General features: G+C 35.0%; 1 protein-coding gene across 1 annotated transcript in view; it reads left to right on the forward strand.

Annotated features, from left to right (window-relative positions):
• The window catches only part of LOC150076178 (ankyrin repeat, SAM and basic leucine zipper domain-containing protein 1-like), a 137,411-nt gene extending 114,077 nt beyond the window's left edge, over window positions 1-23,334 (forward strand). The window contains exons 10-12 of the mRNA XM_090387459.1: window positions 10,662-10,782; window positions 13,236-13,340; window positions 21,788-23,334. Of these exons, the coding sequence (XP_090243585.1) occupies window positions 10,662-10,782; window positions 13,236-13,340; window positions 21,788-22,009 (448 nt within the window). The 3' untranslated portion in view covers window positions 22,010-23,334. The remainder of the gene's footprint in view (window positions 1-10,661; window positions 10,783-13,235; window positions 13,341-21,787) is intronic.
• Window positions 23,335-23,431: the final 97 nt, after the last annotated feature.

Raw genomic sequence — 23,431 nt, forward strand, 5'->3', positions numbered from 1 at the left:
GCACAATTACCCCCAGGTCTTTTTCATTTTCCACTACCCTGAGTGTCATGGTTGGCACTTTATAGCCTAGGTTGCTGTTGCACCAGTAAAACCAAAACCCTGGGCATAGTACCACACAATTGATAAGTTATTCTGAGATTAATGCTACCCATATGCAGTACCATTGCATTATATGTTCAGACTATTCAAGATAAGTATGTAACATATCACCATCCATTAGCTTGCATCCAAATGTCCAGGTTCATTTTCTGCCTATACCAAAACTTGCAACAAATGTAAAGCAATTATTAATCGGTCCACCAGATCAGAGGCATAGCTAGGTTTTTGGCACCCTTGGCAAATTTGTGGCTACATGCATTTTTTTGATAATTGGTAACATCATAATAAATAATAATAAATACAGTTAGACCTTTGTTTAACGAACTTCTGTATAGTGAATTTTTTGAATTCCTTCTGGTAATTACATATAAAATAGTTTCTGTAGAACAAAGGAAATTTTACATACAGATTTAAGGATGCATGCAGGCTTGAATCACCCTCTGAAAATATGCTATTTGCCGAAAGTTAATTTTCACACCCATGCTCTAATCCTGATGGAGCATCATTTAGGGACACCATTTCATCAGCTAGCCTCGGATATTGAAATAGCTTGGCATGGAGCTGATGTAAGCTGTCAGTGGCGCCCTTCTGATACTGGCACCCTTGGCACCTGCCCCAATGCTAAGGCGTTCGTACACTACTGCACTATATTTTGAACAGGATACGAGCAGAAAACTTGTTTCTTGTCTGAGAAAGGTCCTGATTGTATTTCTCCACTTGTTTTCAAAACCTGTGCTCCTTCTGTTTTGCATTGCCTATTTATACTCCCTTCTAGTAGTAGTAGTAGTAGTAGTGGCAATTGATGCAAGAAAGCAAGTGTAGGAGCTTATGCAGCATCAGCCAAAAAAAAAAAAAAAAAAAATCACACCATACCCTCCAAATGCCTGTCCAGTTCCTCCTTAAATTTATTTAACCTATCAACTTCCACAACGACAGATGGAAGTTTGTTCCAGCAATTAACCACCCGCTGGCTAAAGGCAAATTTCCGCACATCTATTCTACATCTATCCTTTCTTAATTTGAACTTATGTCCCCTAGGTTCGTATTCTGAACAAGTGGGAGGATCCCATCAGAATTCAGCGTGCTCAACCCATTCAAGGCCTTATAGACCTCAATCAGATCACCGCGCAGGTGCCTAGTCTCCAGCCACTGCAATTTGCAGAACTTAAGCCTCTCTTGGTAAGAGGATCCCTTCATTCTCCTCACCAATCGTGTTGCTCTTCTCTGTACACGCTCAAGCAAATCTACATCCTTCCTAAAATGAGGCCTCCAGACCTGTACGCAGTACTCAAGGCGTGGCCTGACCATTGCCTTATACAGAGGGACAATCACCTCCTTTTCCCTGCTAGCAAAATTCCTATATATCATTGACAAAACCCCATGACCTGCCCTAGCAGCCTGTCTACATTGCTCAGAAAACTTCATATCTGACTGCACAATTACTCCCAGGTCTTTTTCATTTTCTACCACCTTAAGTGTAGTACCACACAGTTGGTACGTTTCTCTGGGGTTACTTCTACCCATATGCAGTACTTTGCATTTGTCAAGGTTAAACTTCAGTTGCCACTTCTTAGCCCATCTGCCCAAATTATCTAGATCCTGTTGCAGTAGCACACTGCCATTACTGTCATTAACAACCCTGCCAACCTTCGTGTCATCTGCAAACTTCGACATTAAGCCTGATATACCTTCATCAATATCATTGATAAATATACAAAACAACAGTGGACCCAACACCGAACCCTGTGGGACTCCACTAATAACATTAGTCCACGAAGAGCAGCACCCATTGATTACCACCCTCTGTCTTCTCCCACTTAACCATCCTTTTATCCATTGTAGCAACTTACCCTTAATACCATTCTGCTCCAATTTGTACAGTAGTCTTCCATGCGCAACAGTGTGAAAAGCTTTCCTGAAATCCAAGTATATGATATCAAAATTATTTTTTGCATTCAGTTCCTTTGTGACCACATCATAATAACCAATCAAATTTGTCAGACAAGACTTTCCCTTAACAAACCCATGCTGTGTCTGAATTATTGCTGCAGTCTTGTCTAGATGATCCTGCAATGCATCTTTAACCAGTGACTCCATTATTTTACCTGGAACAGAAGTTAAATTAACTGGTCTGTAATTACTCGTGTCACCCTTCGAACCTCCTTTGTGAATTGGGGATACATTTGCACATCTCCAGTCCGTGGGAACCTCCCCTGAATCCAAGGATGCTCTCATAATTATGGCTAAGGGTTTGCTTAGTTGCTTTGCCGCCTCCTTTAATATAATTGGATAGATCCCATCCACCCCAGGTGCCTTTCTTATGTTTAACTTCAACAATTTCTCCTCCACTTTGCTCTCAGTTATTACAAAATCATTAAGCACACTGCTACAATTTGATAACCTTCTTCCATTTTCAAACTGTAATAATTCCTCACGTGTGAATGTAGATGCAAAATACTCATTCAGTTTGTTTGCTATCTGAGCAGGATCATCAACAGTCGAACCATCGATGTCAAGTGGACCAATCATATTCATCCCCTTCCTTTTAGAGTTTATATAAGTAAAGAAATCCTTGCTGTTTTTCTTAGCATCTTTTGCCAAAGATTTCTGTTGCCTATTTATCTGCATCACTGCAGATAAGGACTCTAATATATTCACAGTTATGGTCTTGAACAAGTTTGCAGTTTTCCAACCAGAGAAAATGTCTATCTTGACCTAATATTCTCCTCTACTCATACAGAAGTTTGCAAAGACAATCCTACATTCCACTCGGATCATTCAGCAATCACTGTGACTTCTCATAACTTCCAATGCAGCTCCCGTTCTCCACAGTTTGATTTCAGAATGGCTGACTGGCTGCTCAACCTGGCTTTCAGCAATATAGATAAGCAGCTCTTTCATGCTGTTGATGATATCGATGTGCTTACCAATAACGTGATCAACTGTGTCCACTCAGTTATATCCGACATTGTTCCTCAATCCCATCTGACAGCATGCTCTACCTACCCATACTGGTATAATAGCGAATTAATGCATAAAATTTAATCCAAGGAATTCTATAGGAACAAGAATAAGCAATCATGTGACAGTCAATACTATGAAGTATTCAGCCAACTCTGCCAACAGACATTCTTCAGGCTTTCATTGATCAGAATCAACATGGTTTCTGCAGTGGCAAGTGTCACAAATTTGCTTCCTTTTTGGCAGTACACCTCTAAAGTTCTTGATAACTACCTTCAAGTTTATGCAATCTACACTAAGGCATTTGATAAAGTCCCACATGAACAACAACTGGAAAAACTTAAGCTATATGGTATCCGCGACCCTTTGCTCTCATAGCTATGGAGCTATATTACACATTGCTCCTTGAGCATTATCATCAATCAAGTGAACTTGGAACATTTACACTTCCTGCATCACTGCAGATGAGGGCTTTCTTTAATATACTTCAGTTGGAGTACCTCAAGGCTCCCCCCCCCAGGTCCTCTACTTTTCATTGTTTTCATAAATGATCTACCTTCTTTCATCTGCACCTCCAATGTTCAAGCTGCTCTCTGTGCAGATGACCTTAAGATCTACTCAGCAGTGAAGGAGATAACTGATTCTCAAAAGCTTCGATGTGACCTCAATAAATTCTTTCTATGGCTATCTCTGAACGGCTTGTCTGCTAACCCCTCGAAGTGCAAAGTAATCTTTCTCATCCTGCAAATCTCCACAACTAATAAATACAGAGTACACTATTAACTCTGTGATCGTCAAAAGGTGTGACCAAGTTAACAACTTGGGGATTCTCTTCTCCAGCAGTGATAAATTCGATGCCTATGTCCTTAAAATCACCAGCAAAGCATTAAAAAGAAACTGGGATTTATCAAATGGAACATCTAAATGTTCAAAAACTAAAGATATGCTGTTATCCTTTATAAAACCTTTATAATTCAAGGATTGTTTTGCCAATCCTTGAATTCAGCTGATCCATCTGGAATCCTCACACAAAGACTGATTAACAAAATTGAAGCAGTCCAAAAAAATTTTTTCCATTATCTTACATTCTGTAACACTATTTTATTACTCAGGGTACTACGAATCGCTGTGTGATTACTTTCAGTGAGGTTTCTGTGCACTGCTGAGCTTATTACCCTTCTAGCCAAAGTAATCACTTGAACTTATGAAGCATCTGATATCCTTAATAAAAACAACTTCAGTGCTCCTCGTCGACAAGTCAGGAATCTTGCACTGTTTCGCCTGGACTCTGCTACCACTGACTATGAAGTTCAGTCGACTGAACAGAATCAGCAAATGATTCATTAACTTTTTTGACAACTCTCAATCGCTAATGAACTCCATCTACAATGAACAGAGTTGATAACAATAATAAGGTTACTAACAATAATACTAGTTTCCCACAGGAACTAGTAGTTGTTGGTGACTATTGTCAGAGAAACGGGGAACATGCTTTGTAAAAAGGATAGGTGGAACAGGACCAGGGTATGTCTGCCAGGGACAAAGGTTGATGACGATGTAGAGCGGATATCATCTTTTAAGGGCACAAAAGGTGATATAGTTGTACATGTTGGCACTAATGATATTAAGAGTAGGAAACCGACAGAATTACTTAACAAGTACAGGTCACTGTTGAAAAAAACCGTGAATTAGGGTTGAATTTGAAAGTGTCTGCAATTCTGCCCAGACATGATAGGAGGGAGTATATGATGAGAGCCTTGTCAATCAATTCGGTCCTGGAAAGATTGTGCAAGGCTCAAGGGGTAGAATTTTTTTCAGCCTGGTCTGTACTTGTTAACAGAAGGGACTGCTTCTACAGGGATGGGATACACTTAAATAGAAAGGGTGCAAGAATATTTGCTGATGCTATCGCAGTGTTAGGTGGGTCGGAAAACTGCTAGCTTGGGGGGGAGTACAAGGACTAATAGATTAATAGTAGCCACTGGCAGAGGTGAAAGTGATTCTTGCACTGCTTCTATTGGAATGAGCAGCCGTCTGGAAAACAAGATGCAGGATATTTCAGAGACTTCTGGGAGTCATTGAGGTACAAGTAAACACATGGGTTGTGTTAGGGGTAGCTAAGAATAGGAACAGGTGCATGTATACTTGTGTGTATACCAATGCTAGGAGTTTGGTAAATAAATTTGATGAATTTGAGGTATTGCTTAAAACATCAAAGGCAGATATTGTTGGAATATCAGAAACGTGGTGTCACACAGATATAAGGAATGCAGAACTGGAATTTTAGGAGTACAATGTGTACAGAAAGGATAGACTGGATAGGAAGGGGGGGGGGTTATGTTATTAGTTAAGAAACACACAAAATCCAAGGAAGTGAAGCCAGTCGACATAGCCGGACAGTGCAGTGTGCAGTGTCGAGTCAGTTTGGTGTGACATAAGCACTGGGAGATCAAAACTGAGAGTAAGAGTGTGCTATAGGCCTGACTCTGATGAGTATAATAAGAAACTGTACAGAGAAATAGTGGGCCAGTAAATCAGAGAGTCTTATAATGGGGAATTTTAATTTCCCAGATATTGACTGGAATTTGTGGGTTAGTCACTGACACACTAGCAAGGCTTTTGTGGATTTATTGGATGATTGTTTTCTACATCAGCATGTTCGGGAGGCAACTAGAGGGAGTAATACTCTTGATTTGATTATCAGTAGTGATTTTTCATGCATTAAGAATCTGCAGATAGAGGAACCACTAGGTGGCAGTGATCACAGTGTGCTGAAGTGGGATTTACTCAAAGAGGTAACTACCATCAGGTGTAAAGGAAAGGGTTATTGCTTTCGTAAAGGCAACTACGGTGGTCTGCGACAGTATTTAAATTCTATACAGTGGGACCAACTGATGATGTTACCAACAGCAAATTCGAAATGGGAAGCATTCAAAGAACTTATCTTGGAAGCTACTAGGCTTTACATACCAACTAAGAAATATTGTTCAAGGTTTAGGCCTAAATGGATGTCAGATGAACTAATGAGACATGGCAGAGAAGAAAAATGCTTGGGATACATATAAATTAACACGTGACACAGAAGCCTATGATAAATATAAATTGATCTGTAACCAAGTTACAAAGGAGGTTAGGCAGGCGAAGGCAGATTACAAGAAATCTTTGGCAAGGGATGCAGAGAAAAACAGCAAAGAGTTCTTATGTAAACTCTAGAAGAAAGGGGATGAATCAGATTGGTCCACTTGATATCGATGGTTCAACTGTTGATGAACCTGCTCAGGTAGCTAACAAACTAAATAAATATTTTGCATCGACATTCACAAATGAGGAGTTATTCAGCGAGGGGAATGCCAGAGGTGTATTCAACAGTGGCAGTAAACTAGATAATCTTGTAATAATTGAGAGTAAAGTTGAGGAGAAATTGTTGAAGATAAACACAAGAAAGGCACCTGGGGTGGATGGGATCTATCTAGTTATTTTATTATAGCAAAGGAAGTAAGCAAACCCTTAGCTATAATTATGAGAGCTTCCTTGGACTCAGGGGAGGTTCCCATAGACTTTGAGATGTGCAAATGTGACCCCAATTCACAAAGGAGGATCAAAGGCTGACACAAGTAATTATAGACCTGTGAGTTTAACTTCTGTTCCCAGAAAATTAATGGAGGCACTGGTTAAAGAAGCACTGCAGGATCATCTAGACAAGACTTCTGTTATAGCTCGGACAAGCATGGTTTTGTTAAGGGGAAGTCTTGCCAGACCAGTTTGATTGGATACTATGATGCAGTCACAAAAGAACTGGATGCAGGGAATAATATCTAGGAAATAAACTCATACACCGACCATTGAACAAAATTTACTGTAACTAAAATTTTTACAAATAGTATAAAAACAAATTATTTACAATAAACTAATAATTTTAAATTGCGGAATACTAAGAACTGTAATAAAAGATCGTTTACCATAAAATAAGCTAAAATATAAAATTAAAAGCGCTAAAAACCTGGAGCTTTCGAGAGCGTCAGCTCTCTTCTTCAACAGTAATATGACTTTCTGCAACATCTCCTTAAATAGCAGGTTCACGGTACCTCCACACGTGGTATTTCTCCGCGTGGTTCAATCGGCACATGGTCAGAACCGGAAGCGGAAATGTCTCGGGTACGTGGCAAATAAAATCGTTCATCTGAACTTAATACAATTGTATCAAAAATAGGATGAATACGCATGCCTCTATCTCTATTCATGGTACTTACTGGATGAACCAATCCGTAAACCCTCGAGCCATTTACGCTCCTAGTATCCGTGTGCACGATCCAAAATAATAGCGTCCTCCGGGGAGATTTGATTCTGCTTCTCCCAAAAATGTTCGGCCATGTGGCCGAACATTTTTGGGAGAAGCAGCATCAAATAAAGGATAAAGGGGTGGTTGAGGGGGAGAAGACAGAGAGTGGTAATCAATGGACACTGCTCATCGTGGACTAATGTTATTAGTGGAGTCCCTCAGGGTTCAGTGTTGGGTCCATTATTGTTTTCTGTATTTATAAATAATATTGATGATGGTATATCAAGCTTAATGTCCAAGTTTGCATACGATACAAAAGTTGGCATGGTTGTTAAGAACACTACTGACACTATGCTGCTGCAACAAGATCTGGAAAGGTTGAGCAGATGGGCTGAGAGGTGGCAAATGAAGTTTAACAGTGACAAATGTAAAATACTGCATAAGGGAAACAGCAACCCCAGAGCAACATATCAACTCTATGGTACTACACTGACAGTAGTAGAGAGAATGAAAAGTACCTGGGGGTAATTGTGCAGGCAGATATGAAGTTCTCTGAGCAGTGCAGATGGGCTGCAAGAGTAGCTGATGGTGTCCTGTCAATGATATACAGGAATTTTTCTAGCAGGGATAGGGAGGTGATTATTCCCTTGTAGAAGGCAATGGTCAGGCCGCACCTTGAGTACTGTATACAGGTCTGGAGGCCTTATTTCAAGAAGGATGTAGAGCTGCTGGAACGAGTATAGAGAAGGGCAACAAGGTTAGTGAATGGAACAAATGGTTGCTATTACGAAGAAAGGCTTAAGTTTTGCAAATTACAGTGTCTGGAGACTAGACACCAGCGAGGTGATCTGATAGAGGTGTATAAAGCCTTGAATGGTTTGAGCATGCTCAATGCTGATGGGATTCTGCCTCTTGCTCAGAATAATCACCTGAGAGGGCATAAATTCAAATTGAAAAAAGACAGATGTAGGATAGATGTCCGGAAATTTGCCTTTAGGCAGGGGGTAGTTGGTTGGTGGAACAGGCTTCCATCCCTTGTTGTGGAAGTTGATAGCCTAAATAAATTCAAGGCTCAGCTGGACAGGTATTTCGAATGAACGGAGGGGTGAAATGGTTTTTTTTTTTTTTTTTTTTTCTGGCTGATGCTGCATAAGCTTGCTTTCTTGCATCATATGCCTCTACTAATGCTAATAAGAAATGCAACAGGAAGATAAAAATTGATATAGATTGAAACATTAAAATCAAATGTACAAAATACAAAAAAAATATGTACCAGTCAAACAAATAAAAATGTACCACTGGTGTTTTTCCTTTTGCTTGAAAATTTGCTCATATCCAGCTAGTTCCAAAAAAAGGGAGACAGATCCCTCTTATCCAATTATTGTCCTGTTGCACTTACCTCTACTCTTTCTAAAATATGGAGAAATCTTCAAAATCTGTTTACTGCCAACTCCTAAACTATCTAGAATTCTTCCATCTGATCAATGATTGCCAATGTGGATTCTTTCCATGGTGATATACTGGCTTGCCCATCTATGGACAAATTCAGTGGAAAAGTTTGGTGAAGCCTTCTTGACATTTCAAAGGTCCTCTTAATAATCTGCCATTTTATGGATTGCTGACTGTTTTTTATAATTGGGTATCCAGTTTTCTCTGATTGCTCACTGCAGGTGATGGCAGATGGCTCTCTGTCTTCTAACTACTCCACTAATGCTAGTGTTCCTCAAGGATCAGTTCTTTTATATATTAATGACCTTCCATTGACTGGAAATCCTATCCAAAGTTTTGCTGATTAAGCAATTGACAAGCAGTTTCAACCTCTCGAATATCCACTATCAATTCCTTAATTGCTGATCTCTAGGTAATTCTCTGTGGAGCAAAGATAACTTAGTTAATTCCAGTCCCTTATAAAACTCAGTCCTGTGTTATTTTTCAGAGAAAGGATTCTTCTGCTGCAAGGATGCTTATCTTCAATGCCAATCTGATTTCTAGATGAGATCACGTCTATTAGGAATTACCCTGACTTCTAATTTCTCTCTCTCTCTCTGCATAAGCACATGACAATTATTGCTTTCTCTGTATCTAAAAAACTGTTTTTTCTCTTTTGCTCTCATTATAACTTTTCTTCTGAACAGCTACTCACTCTATACAAATTTCAAATCCACCCTACCATGGAATATTGTTCCCACATATGGGGCAACAGTGCTCCTATAACAATCCATTCAAAAGAGGGCAGTTAGGTTAATTAATGACCCATATCTTATAGTCTCTCCACTCACTCTCATAGATGTTCTTTTTTTGCTTCTTGCATCTTATATAGATAGTTCCATGGGCACTGTTCTTCTGAATTGTGTTCTATAATTCCCCCTCTCTTCCAAACCAGTCCAAACACATGATACAACAGTTAGCATCCTTTTGCTGTCCAGCTTCACACTCACAGAACCACCTTTTCTTTTTCCCCATTTTTTCATACAGCTTCTATTTTCTGGAACAACATCCCTTCACACCTACTTCCTGAAAATTGCAATCTACAGTAATTCAAGTCTAATGTCATCGTGAAGTAACCCATGCATGGTACTAAGTACCATAGGTTGTAATCAGAGGTGTATTGCTAAAAAAAAATAGTACCGGAACACCCGTCGTAAAAAAATAGTCCCGGAATGCTCGTTCTCCAGAAGACTATATGATAACACCACATCGACTGTACAGTAACTGAATCAGACTTCAGACTCACGGGTCATAGAACAACCAGTTCTAGCGTTCAGCTCATGGCAAATCAAAATGCAGCATTCGCACACATCACAGTATATCTTATTCGTTAGATCATTTTCATTGCGAATATAAATTTCGCAATGAAACGAAACTTGAACATTTCATTGTGAAATTTATATTTTTGTTTTTAAATAAATTGTTAAAGAAATCTATTAATTTTAAAGATTACTATTGATATATATTTTTAGTAGTAATGGGTAAAATAGATATTTCTCCTCCCCTTTGATTATGCCATTGTTTTATAATATTAGGTGTATAAATTTTTTCGATTTTCTATTATGACATTTAGAAAAAAGTACCGGTACATTGTTCTGGCGCGAATACACCACTGGTTGTAATACCTTTTGTGTTTGGGGGTTTCCATTTAAAAATAAAAAATAAAAAGATTCTGGAAAGTGAAACATTTCTTTTATTTAATTCTAGCTATTTTAAGATAGCTCTTTTTGTTACTAAAGAGTAACAGAAGGAGCTTGCCACAGTCATTACCATAGTATTTGTATTAAAATTTATTATTTATACTTTATTTACTGTTTTCCTTCCTTTACACTAGTTGTCCAGATGCAGTTGCAATGATGGCTAATATTGCAAGTCACGTTGGATACATAGAATGTACAGTTGCTTATATAAGACAACAGATACAAGCAAAACCTAGGATATTAGAACTAGGACAGGTATATTTCTTTTCCTCCTTTAGTACTGGCATTTCTATTAAAATTGTGCAAGAATAAAAAACTTGTAGCATGCATCAAATAAAAAAGTTTGCCTTCTTAGTTTTGTACTTCACCTTCTAATTATTTATCTATTTCCCCCCCCCTTTAAATTTATATATTGATAACTCTTACTATAAGCAAATTTTTTGCATCATCAAAATATTATACTCATTGATTGTACAGGTCCCAATGATAGTACAGATCTAATATGGTCTGATTGTTTTTCACATCATAATAAAACTTCAGCGTATAGTTTATGCAGTTTGGTCAAACTGCATATTGGCATTCCATACTTGTTTGGTTAGTACTCATATAGCTAGTTTCCTACTATGTTACACCACAAGGTTGAGAGCTAGACATTTGTCCTTGAGTTACCAAGGCACTGTTCCACTCTTGGAACAGTACCTTGGTAACTCAAGATTTCTTGTTTGACTTCAAAACTACAGGAAGCTAAAGTCTTTCAAAAGTCTCATGTAGTGGATAATAATTCTTTTAATATTGAGGAAAACAAGAAGCACTGTTTTCATTTTTTATTTTGACATTCTTGCTTTTTTCGTCTTGGGGATTGTTTAATCTTCCTTTGCATTGACTGTCTTTTAGTTTCTGGGTTGTACTTGAACAGCCAATTTTCATTGCAAGTAATTACAGTACTCAAAGTCTGGATCCTCCTCAGGGTTTTTTTTTTTTTTTTTTTTTCCCCCCAGAACATCTCTACAGACTTGGAATCTTTCTATTCTTTGATCTTCATTCAAACATTTTGGCACCATCTAGGCATACATTTTTAGTTAAAATCTGTTTCTTTTCTCATATTGAGTTCTGATCAATGTCCTTAACCTGTCCACATTTTCATCAGTTTTCATAGATCCTGGACAGCCTATTAATCATCATCTTCCACATTATCTCTTCCTTTTATGCCATTCAAACATGCAAGGTATCGACATAGTATTTTCCCCATTAACTTGGATGTAAAAATTCATAACTTTCAGTTGGTGTTTTCTTTAGTTTTGTTAAAAATTTGAGGTTATTATTTAATGGCCATGCCTTGTAACTGCTGTTACCATACCCTCCCATCTGTGTTCCTCAAATTTTACCAAAATGTCAACCTTGACCACTTAGGAGTTCAGTTTATTGCTGTAGTAAAAAAATAAACTGGCCAAATTTAAACTTACCAAGGCCCACCTATCAGTTTTATTCCATAGTTTGTATTTAATCCTATGCCACATCTTTAATCCTATGGATATCCTATTGCTATTCTCACCAGATGATTCTTCCATGTTTTGACATTTCAAGAACGTTTCTTCATGCTTCTTTAGATGTGGTCTCTACAATACATGATCCAAATATGATCGCACCACTTAGACTTTAATTTAAATTTATTGAACCAGGTTTTACTTAAAGAAAATTCTTCCTGCAATTATTGTCCACCTTGAGATTATTTAAAATACTCAGCTTTCTGCTTTATCAAAAAGAAATTAACATTAACTCCCTTACAGCTTGTTAATCAGATATCCAAATCAATAACTTCTCCATTTTCAGCAAAATATTTTCTTTGGTTCTCAAACATTTAATTTTGTCAAGCACTGCTAATTTTACATTGTTCTTGTTTATAGGCAGCATTCCAAGTCCATGCCTGATATTGACTGCTCATTTGCTAGCCTCAAACCAAGCAATAATTTCCAGTTTTGTTTCCAAAGTGAGGGTTTTTATAGCATTCTCATTTTACTTTGCAGATGCCCTGAGTTTGTTACAAAAATAAAGTAAATAAAACACAAAATTGATAGAGAATGAGTTTCAGAACCTCTCAACAGAATTCTTCCTGGTAAAATGAGCTGAGTGATTGGATGTTACATACATATAATTGTTAAAGCAATAGCTATAATTATTACCAGAAGCTATTGTAGTATTTTACGGTTTTTTCTGCCTTTTTTTTTTTTTTAATTATATTTCTCTGCAATCACTGAAAAAAATTTTTTTTTTATTGAATGAATGAAAGCTGTCTGTGGGTTATATCAAATTTGGTTGCAAGGTCAATAATTCAGCTCCCTTGTTTGTCAATGCTGGTGTGCCTTGCACACCCACCTACAATGGGCTTTTATGAGAAATGATGGATTAGGAAGGTGAAGGATATCAAAGGTCCACTGTATTTAGTTGATTCTTATAGTGCTAGCAGGGAGTAGCTTTCTGCCCCTCACCCCTATATCTAACCAATTCTTTAAATATCTTCCTGTATAATATATGGAAAATATGCTTTATATGGAATCATGCAAAAAGGTGGTGGGGAATAGAGCTGGCACTCTTTTGTATAATTTCTAACTAAGCTATTGTTTGATCATCCTTAAAAAAAAAAAAAAAAAAAACTGAAAAACAAACTGTAATAATAGAATTTGTACAGTTTACTTTCTTAATATTTGTAGGAAGCTTCTAATGTTCAGAAGCTAATGAAAAAGACAGATGATGCAATCAAGAATATAAGGTTGTTGTACGATGAACTTCGTTTCTTAAGGATATATTTGGACAAGGTAAGTGATGTATATACAGTAAACCACATTTTTACATTACTGCCATTTAATGTTATTTTGGTCTGCTAATTATTATATAGTTGAGGACTACAAAAGTGTCAGACTACAAAATCATTTTGTAATGTTTTTGTAATTAACCAAGAAAAAGTCATTTGACATTTTCTTGGTTTACCAGAAATGTGCTTATAGTCCAAGCTAACTTGTAAAGTATTAGAGAGATACAGATTTATAGACATGATATGCATAGTTATTTGTATAAAGTAAAACTAAAGTTGTCTTAAAACAAAAATGCAATTTTGTAGTTAATGTTGTCTGACATTAAACCCTCGTAATGTTACACATCATCCAATTTTATCCAATGGTTGTACAAGTCACTATGTTAATTTAAAAAAAAAAAAATCTTTCTAGACTGCATCTTTCATTCACTAATTTTTTCTTCCATGCTATCTTATTTCTGTAGGATTTTTAGTCCTACCTGTAGTATGCCCTCCTTCTAATGCTTTCTTGATGCCATCGTTCCAGCTTCCTCATGGTTTTTCTCTGAGACCACTACTCATTTTTGCTGCAAAAAGGAGAGGAGGGATTAGCTTTGTTTAGCTAATCTCCTCTCTCCTAGCCTTTCTGCAGGCCTAGGCAGTGATAAGTTTGCTTCATTTACATTTGATTGGATATTTGTTACTCCAGATTTCTTTTCTTTATTTCCTCATTTGTAATACAATCTTGCCATTGCTTCTATCTGTTAGTTCCATGTATTTTGATTTAGAAAATTTCATTTTCTAAATGAAAATTTGAATAAACATTAAGATTCTAATTTTTGATCAATTCTTATTTCTTACCCAGCTGTCAGGTCCATAGGTAAAAATAGGCTTAAAACAGTTAATTTTTTCTGTATTTTCCTTTCTTAATTTTTATTCCTTTGAATGTGCTTTACTTTTTTTAATTGTTTTTCCATGTATAATCTTCCATCTTCATTAAAGACTGTTCCTAGATACACAAAATTACTAACTTATCGGCACCTCTGTAGCCAGGTGGGCAGGAGCAGCAGTGCGCAGCACACACTTCTTGATTAGTACCGGGGTTCGAGCCCGTGACCACTAAATACGGAGGATGCGGAAAGGTCAGGGAATGACCACCGCATATCCCCGGAGCAATATGACCTTAGTTGCTAATGCTCCTAAAAACTAAACAACAAACAAACTGATCCAGTTGTTTATTTAGTCAACAATCTAAATTTTCCTTGTCTTACTCTTCTCCCAACTTTTATAACCTTTGTTTTCATGCAAAATTTTCCACAGCCCTTTTCTGTTTTATTCAGAGATTCTTGAATTCATAGTCTTATCTGCATATAATAATAATCCAATTTTGAAATCTTTCATGCTAAAACTTTGTTCATAGCTTAGTACAGGCAACCCCCATATAACACGGTTTTGCTCTAACACAGTTAGAGAATTTCGGTAAACCTCGCATAACTGAGCTTTTGTGTGGGGAAAATCCTGCTATTATGTTGGATGTAATTTTTCAACATTTCCACTCGTTTTGAATCCCCACTGTTGATGCATTAGGCAAAACAAAAATTGAGAAATCCCCGTGTTACATTTTGTGCTATTGGACTTGTGAAAAAATCTAAATTTCAAAGTTCTGTTACTATTGGATCCAAAAGATTTAAGTCATCAAAACGAAGTTATGTTTGTTATTTGGTTTTTAGGAGCATTAGCGACTAAGGCCATATTGCTCTGGGAATATGCGGTGGTCATTCCCTTGACCTTTCCACATCCTCCGTATTTGGTGGTGATGGGCTCGAACCCCGGTCTAATCAAGAAGCGTGTGCTATGCACTGCTGCTACGGGGGCACCGTTGAAGTTATGCTCCTACCACCACAGTTGTACTAGGTTAGTACAACTTGTTTCATTCAGCCATTAGATCAAGGCATTGTATCCATCTTTAAAACTCATTCCATCAGAAAATCATTACAATGGATTTTGGAAAAAAATGATTCGGAATCTATTGAAGTAATGGAGGCATGGAAACATTTCTCAATTGTGGACTGTATCAGAATCATAGCTTTATCGCTGAAAGAAGTAAAACTGTCAACATTAAATGCGTGTGGAAAAATGTATGGCCAGAGACAGTTCAATCAAGAAATATGATCGAACGGGCAGAAAATGGAATCGGTGCGATAGTAGAACTTGCTACGCCGGTAGGAGGGGAAGGTTTTGATGATATGACTGCTGAAGCTCTTGTGGGTAGCACAGTTGATAGAATCACCCTCCTCTCCACACAGGATGGAAAATACCATAGTTCGAATCCTGTCGATGAAGGGAGGAATTTTTATGGGTCTTTTTCACAACATGGCTGAGTTGCTCGGGCAAGGGTAGCTGGTTTCTTCTTCCAGAAAGTCGGGTTTTTCGTCCAGCAAAACAGAAAATCGACCTCAGGACACATGCAATTTATAGACAATATACACATAGTAACATGGCCTTAGTAGCCGATGCTCCTAAAAAAATAAAAAGATATGATTACTGAAGATGTTGAAGATTTGCTGGTAGAAAAAGAGACAGGCGTAGTGGATTTGGTGCAAATGGCATTGGAGGTAAAACCAAATCAATTTAGATTATATCGCAGATGAAAATTCTAAACTTCCAAATTTTACACTAAAAAGCAGAGGGGAAGGCATAAAGTTAGCCGAGCAATTAGAATCTTATTTTTTGAATGAAAGGAGCCCAAAGTTCAAAAGGGAGCTTCAAAAATGCTTAGTTCTACACGATGAAATTCACAAAGATTTATCAAGCAAAAGCAAACAAACCCAGATTACTGATTTTTTTTAAAGAGAGCAGAAGATACACGAAATCTAGAATGGTGTATTTTTTTTAACAAAATAGTGTATTTATGTTAGCTTTTGGAACATAACCTCCCCTTCTTGTATTTTTTCTTAGTCCTGTATAACACAGTTTTGCACAACATGACATTTTACAGGAACCTAATAACCATGTTATACAAGGGTTACCTGTATACTTTTTTTTTTAACTCTTTAATGTAAATTCTTTTAACTTAGTGATCATGCCAGAGCATAAACAAACTGCACTTTATATATATATATGCGTGAATATCTCCGCATATATATATAAAATATTGAGGATAATAATAGAAAAGGTAAATCAATCAAATAATACCATTCAGGGATTTAGGAAAATGCTAAGGATTTAAAAAAAAAAATTATCGCTTTTTACCCACAGTGATTACAATAAGATTAAATATATAATACATACTACATATCTACCGTATCTAGGACATAATATAGTAACGATAATAGCCGTCAAGATAATGTGGTGCCCCCTATGTGATGGATACAGTAAAATTAAATAATTAATTAATTAATTAACCAATCAAATTTAAGTTAACGCAAAGAGAAAATGCAGATAGTAAGAAGAATAATAATAGAAAATTTCTATTTCTTTTTCTTAATTTTACCTTCATGGATTTTATGAGTGCACATTTTGGGTTTTATATATTTTATATATATATTATATTTTGACATTTTAACTTTGTTCTTATTATGCTACTTAAAAACTGTAATAATAAAATACTACATCGACAGAGTAGGATAAAAGTGACCGAGGATACTATTGTTGCCCTGGATAGTAATCCTAAACATGTTAATACATTGACACATACACAAATATCACACACTTTACAGAGCAATTTAGCATATAATGCTTCTGGCACTAATATCCGATTACCATTTCTTAAATTCCAACCTTGTAATAACAAATTATGTCTTACTTGCCCCTTTATGCATCCAAATCATGCTACAATTAATATAAATTCGCAAATATTCTGTAAAATGAATAATGTTATATATATGATCATTTGTCGTACTTGCAGTGTTAAATATATTGGTCAAACCAGCAATAATCTACATATCAGAATGAACTTTCATCATTCCGATATTAATACTTATAATAACAAGTCCAGTAAGAAACAGATAATCTTGAACATGATATTGAATTCCGACATTTCCAAAAACATACTTTTGGTAATATTTTTATTTCAATACTTAATGTAATTAATAACACAAATGAAAGATTATTGCAAGAATAAATTAGCATGTACGGTCTGAATAATAGATTTAATCAAAAATATATGACAAACAATTTGAAAGATATTTGTGTTTATATGTTTCAAATTGCAAAAGAAAATATAGTAAATCCAAAGCATATAAAAGCAACTGAGAACATCTAGAAGACTTCATAGATTTATTCAAAATGTGGGACACTGATCCAATAAATATTAGTAAAATACATAACACACTTTTCAGTATTAAACTTGGTATACTCAAAGCACTAAGCAGGAAAGCCAATGATTGTCTTTGCATCTTCTCACCTTATGCACATTATACTAGACATTGTTAAATTCAGAATTAATATTTTGAATATTAACAAGCAACCAGAAAACCGTCCTTGTCTTATATTTTCAAAATAAAATGATGGATGATTTGTATATACATAAAACTATTAATTCATGTAATGACTTGCTGCCTATTAATAACTTACATATTAATATCAGATTTAGATATTCTAAACCATTTGGTCTTGAAGCATGTAACTATAAAATAATAGCTACAAACCTTTCACGATATTAACATCGGACAGGATACATGTGTTTGCCACAAACCTTCATTTCATAGATACGCGGATCCTAACCATAACCACATTATAACCGGCGATTTAGATATTATCCCATATCCTGAACTTAGAGATATTTTATCACTTGGTTTTAAATTTCGATCTAATCTACCTATTAATAAATCTACCTTTAAAAAATTGTTATATCTAGATTTAATAAAATACTGCATAAGATCAGCATACAAATATAATATACCGGTTGAGGCATACCACATGTGGTTATTTACAATGCTTAATATCATATCTAACAAATATAATCAGTTGAAATTCATACCGGATAATCTATATAATACAAAATTAATAAATAGGCAGCTCAGAGATATACATGAACATTTTGTAATTACTCCCGTTGACAAAGCTGCTTGCAATTATGCAATTACATGGAAGTCATATTATATAAAAATCATTAAAAATGAACTACAGTCAAGCTATACATATAAATACATAGCATCTTCCCATAATATAATAATCAAAAAAAAAATTAATTGCATTGCATAAAAAATTAAAGTATAATAACCTAATCCGTTTATATATGGCATACCCAAATTTCACAAATAACCTATTGCATTTAGATTCGTAACACCATGTAGAGATAGTTATGCTAAAATTCCAGGAAAAAAGTTAGAAAATTTACTTAAAACTATATTAAATAACGTAAATAAAACTATCATAATAAATAATAACTTACCGATTATAAATGCAACAAAAAATAACAATATTCAACAAATACAAACATTTGACTTTAACAGTTTATTTACCAGTATTAACATTGATAATTTAAGTTGTTCTCCAGAAACTATATTTGGAAAATAAAAATGCTATAAAGGTTGATTTAACCTATTGGGATACTCTAATTAATTTATGCATCTTTAATAATTATGTATATGGCGGAACATTGTTATACTTGCAAGTGAATGGCACCCCTATGAGAAGTCCAGCATCAAGCATAATCGCAAACCTTTATCTATATTATACAGAAAAGCATTCCAAGATAACCTACTTATATTCAGATACGTAGATGATCTGTGTGTGTTTAATTGTCCACATTTTGTTCAGGATTACAGTAAATTATATCCAGAAGAACTTGTATTAGAAAAAACTAATAGTTCTGATACTATAGCAAATTACCTGGATCTTCATATAGAAATATTCCATAATAATACAGACGTAAATGTATATAATAAAAGAGACGCATTTAATTTCAATGTAGTCGGCCTTACAAACGGAGATCTAATATATCAAAATCAGTGCATGCTAATATCATTTTATCCCAATGTCTGAGGATTGCTTATATTTGCAATAATAATAAAAACTGTTCAGCAAACATAATAGCATTGTACAACAAGTTGATTAATAATAATTTCCCCATCGCTTACCTGAAATACCACTTCAAGAAAGCAATAAGCATAATTAATTTCAAAAATTTGTTTTCTGAACCCATTGGTTCAATATAATTGTCATATTTAGTGCCATGTATATATGTACATAGGATACACATTGCTTTCTTGGTGTCTTACGGCATAGAAAACTTGTACCCACCAGCTTGCAAATTACAGTGGATCATTTTTTTATTATTAATTTTTTTTAATACATAGTTAAATTCATTTAAGTTTACTTAAGTTCATGCTGAGATAACATGCAAATTCAGCTCAGGGTCCTACTGTAGGAACGGGTTTGCGTTCCCGGGCATACCCGAGCCACAACTTATATCTTGTATTGTCTTTAAGCTGGCCTACACTCTTTATTTTTATTTCTCCGAAATTATTAGGGCAATTCAAGGATGTAGGAGAAACTTTCTTATCTATACCACTATTTTTTGCCTTTATGGAGTTCAGGTTCTATTATTCCTATTCCTTTAGTTTTTCTTCTTATTATCTGCATGTTTCTCTTTGTGTTAACTTAAATTTGATTGGTTAATTAATTAATTTATTTTTACTGTATCCATCACATAGGGGGCACCACATTATCTTGACGACTATTATTGTTACTATGTTATGTCCTGGATACGGTAGATATGTAGTATGTATTATATATTTAATCTTATTGTAATCATTAAATCACGTTCTCTGTCGGGTCAACGATGATTAATATATGCTTACATTTATAATTTATTTATAATTTACTTAAAATTTCTTACTTTTGATTCTAAAATTTCCTAACCATTTTTAATCACTATATTTGGTTTAGATTTAAATTACTTAGCATATATTGATCATTACAGAAACAGAGAACTTCTTGTCGTTTTTTGCCTTCTGTCTGGGTGGTTGGCCCCAGTTGAATTCATCTGGATTGTGGGTAAAAAGCGATAATTTTTTTTTTTTTTTTTAAATCCTTAGTGTTTTCCTAAATCCCTGAATGGTATTATTTGATTGATTTACCTTTTCTATTATTATCCTCAATATTTTATACACATTATGGTTGTAATGCATGATTGCTCTGCAACTGCATTGACCCATAAATATCAGTTAGTCATTATAATTATTAACTTTTTTATTACTAATATATATATATATATATATATATATATATATAGATTTGTAATATTACAGCGTTTAAAATGTTAAAATAAAATATTACATGTTAAATATAGAACGAATCGATTAATGCCGTTTGGCTTGCTTTGTACTTATTTGGCTTACTTAGTTCTCCTTTTAATGTTATTATCCGTCATTATGGACTCTTTTTGGTTTTAGTTATACAGGCAGATGACAACTGATAGCTCAGCCTAACTAGGGTTGGATATTTTGTAGGGGTTTAGCCCTCGAAAAAGTCCCTTGCAAAATACCTTTTCCCACGTAAGGCTTATTATATTAATTAACCTATTATATATGTTTTTTCATTTTTACTGGGAGTACGGTTGGCCGGGGACTGCCTCGATTTTCAAACTATGGAGGGTCCTTGCACTATAACTTATCTAATTATAGTGTATATATGTATATATATATATATACTCTCCTGTAAAGCAAAAATGTTTTTTTTTCAATAAATCAATGTTATCATGATCTCTATGGGAGTTTGTTATCAGTTGCTGGCACAAGCTCAAGGGTTGGCCAAGTACTGGAAATATAGAAGATTCAAACAAAATAAGACACAATTTACATATGATTTCATATCAACCATGTAATCACTACATACCCCATGCCTTGATGGAGGAAGAGCTATAAAAAGGAGGGCAACTCTTAAATTGACATTTAATTAACCTACCGAAGACAGACCCCAGTTCAGGCACCCATTTACTTTTCAAGTTGAATTAAAAAATAAATAAATTGCAGATTTGTTTTACTCAGAATATATAATTCAACAAAAGCCTTATAGGCCTATCAAATAAATTGGTAAATTGAGAATAATAAAAATTATTTTTTGAGAGATTAGTATGTCTTGCATTAAAATCAAATATCAAAATAACATTTAGATGTTATTTGTTTAAAAGTAGTGATTTCCAGTACAAATTATGGTTCACAATGTTTGCTCTATTTTGAAGTATTAAGACCTAGGGCCTGCTGTAGCCGAGTGGACCGGGGTTCAAGCCCGTGATTACTAAATACGATAAATATTTTTATTGAAGATTTATTGTAAACTCTACTGACTTGGTTGTCGTGCCGGAGTATAAACAGAAAATTTATTTATTTATTTATTTAACAGCTGAAATTCTGCCTGGCAGTAAAATGCATAAAGGACAGGATTGCCTAACTTTACCAGTTTATTAAAGTTTACTGGAATTGTTTATTTATTTGTGTTTTTTTTTTTTTTTTTTTTTTTTTTCAGGTTCAAGATAATGTAGAATATGCTCCTGCAGACCTCATTGTGGAGACAATGCCTAATGATGGCAGTGTTAAGTGGAAAATTGCAGTAGGAATAGCTGGAACAGTTGGAATATCACTGATAGTTTTGAAAGGAAGACTATTGCATGAGACAATACTACCAGACATAAGCAAATTTTTGCCAGCCTTTATTCAAAGGTTTACAAACCCCTTAAAACTGCCTTAAATGACACTTAACTGCCAGGTCAATAGGTAACTGCAGAATGTAAATAGTGTTTCATAAGGCAAATAAGTGTTACTATAGAGTATGCTGTAAATATTAGAAATGATTTGAAAATGTTGGAGAATTAACAAACTGAAGTGCATAATTAAATGACTTTAACTTTGGAAACAATGTTTTAAAAACTGATTATATGGTTAAAATTGGTGAAATAGCTTTTATCAAATCAGCCATAGTATAAATTTCACCGGGGAAAATACTGAATAATACAGGTAAACAGTTGATGAACATCGAAATTTCACTCATAAATTAGAGAACTTATTTTAAATGAATTACGAATAGTGAAATTTATGCATTTTTGGGTAAGTACAATAACACATATGTAGTAATTAAGTATAAATAAAATACAGTCGATTCCGGTTATTTGGGACACATCGGGACTAGTGCATTTTGGCCCGATTAAGCGGCTGCCCCAATTATCCGAATTTTCACTTAAAAAAAGTTAAAAATACAATAGACCCCAGCTTTATAATTGGTTCACTGTACAATCAAATCACGCTACGATGGACTCACCATGGTAAAGTACCGTTCACTATACGATGTGTAGTAAGCGCCGGTCATTGTGATCATGTTTGTGAATTGAATTTTAATTCTATTAAACAGCAATTCTAATTAGTGAAAATAGGAAGAATATTATCCTTCACAGGCTATAAAAGTAAAGATATATTAAGCACAAATTTACCCTTTATTACCTTACCAATTAAAAAATTAAATGATACGTGAAAATCTGAAGAATATAGGTGATAATCGGAATAATTAATACATACTGTAATATGTACATACTAACTAGTTGACGTTTCTGTTCACTGGCATTTGCAGGTGGGGGTTAAAATTCAAACAGTAAAAAGATAAGCAATCAATAACAAAGAATATGGCACGCACAAATTGCAAGTAACACGATACTCGCAAGTGAGAACGGAGTAACAAGTTACGAAGCTTTAAAAACAGGAATGAAGGGAAGATTCTGAAAATTAATTTTTTTTATATGATTGAAGATTCCATGGAAGTGTAAACACATTTCACCATAATAACCCACAGAATTCCAGCTGTCAGTATTATCCTAAATTCAATAAAATCAAGTTTACTATCAATTTATGATAGATTGCACTAACAGAAAAGCCCAATAAACAGGTGGCTGCTAATTGTTTTTATTGTTTTATGGTTGTGACCAGAAATCTGACTGAACAGTCGGAGACAGTCGTAGGGTAATCTCCAGCGCTGCGGTCTCCTGCCCCAAATAAACGGCTGTCCTGATTAACTGGTGACCCAAAGAACCGGAATCCACTGCATTATGTATTGAAATATTACATTCTGTAAATAATTTATTTGTACTATGTGTGACTATGTGTGTGTGCGTGTAGACACATT

This window comes from Mastigoproctus giganteus, chromosome 13 (genome assembly GCF_048544385.1).
Source record: "Mastigoproctus giganteus isolate SK-2022 chromosome 13, ASM4854438v1, whole genome shotgun sequence".
NCBI classification, from domain to species: Eukaryota; Metazoa; Arthropoda; class Arachnida; order Uropygi; family Thelyphonidae; genus Mastigoproctus; species Mastigoproctus giganteus.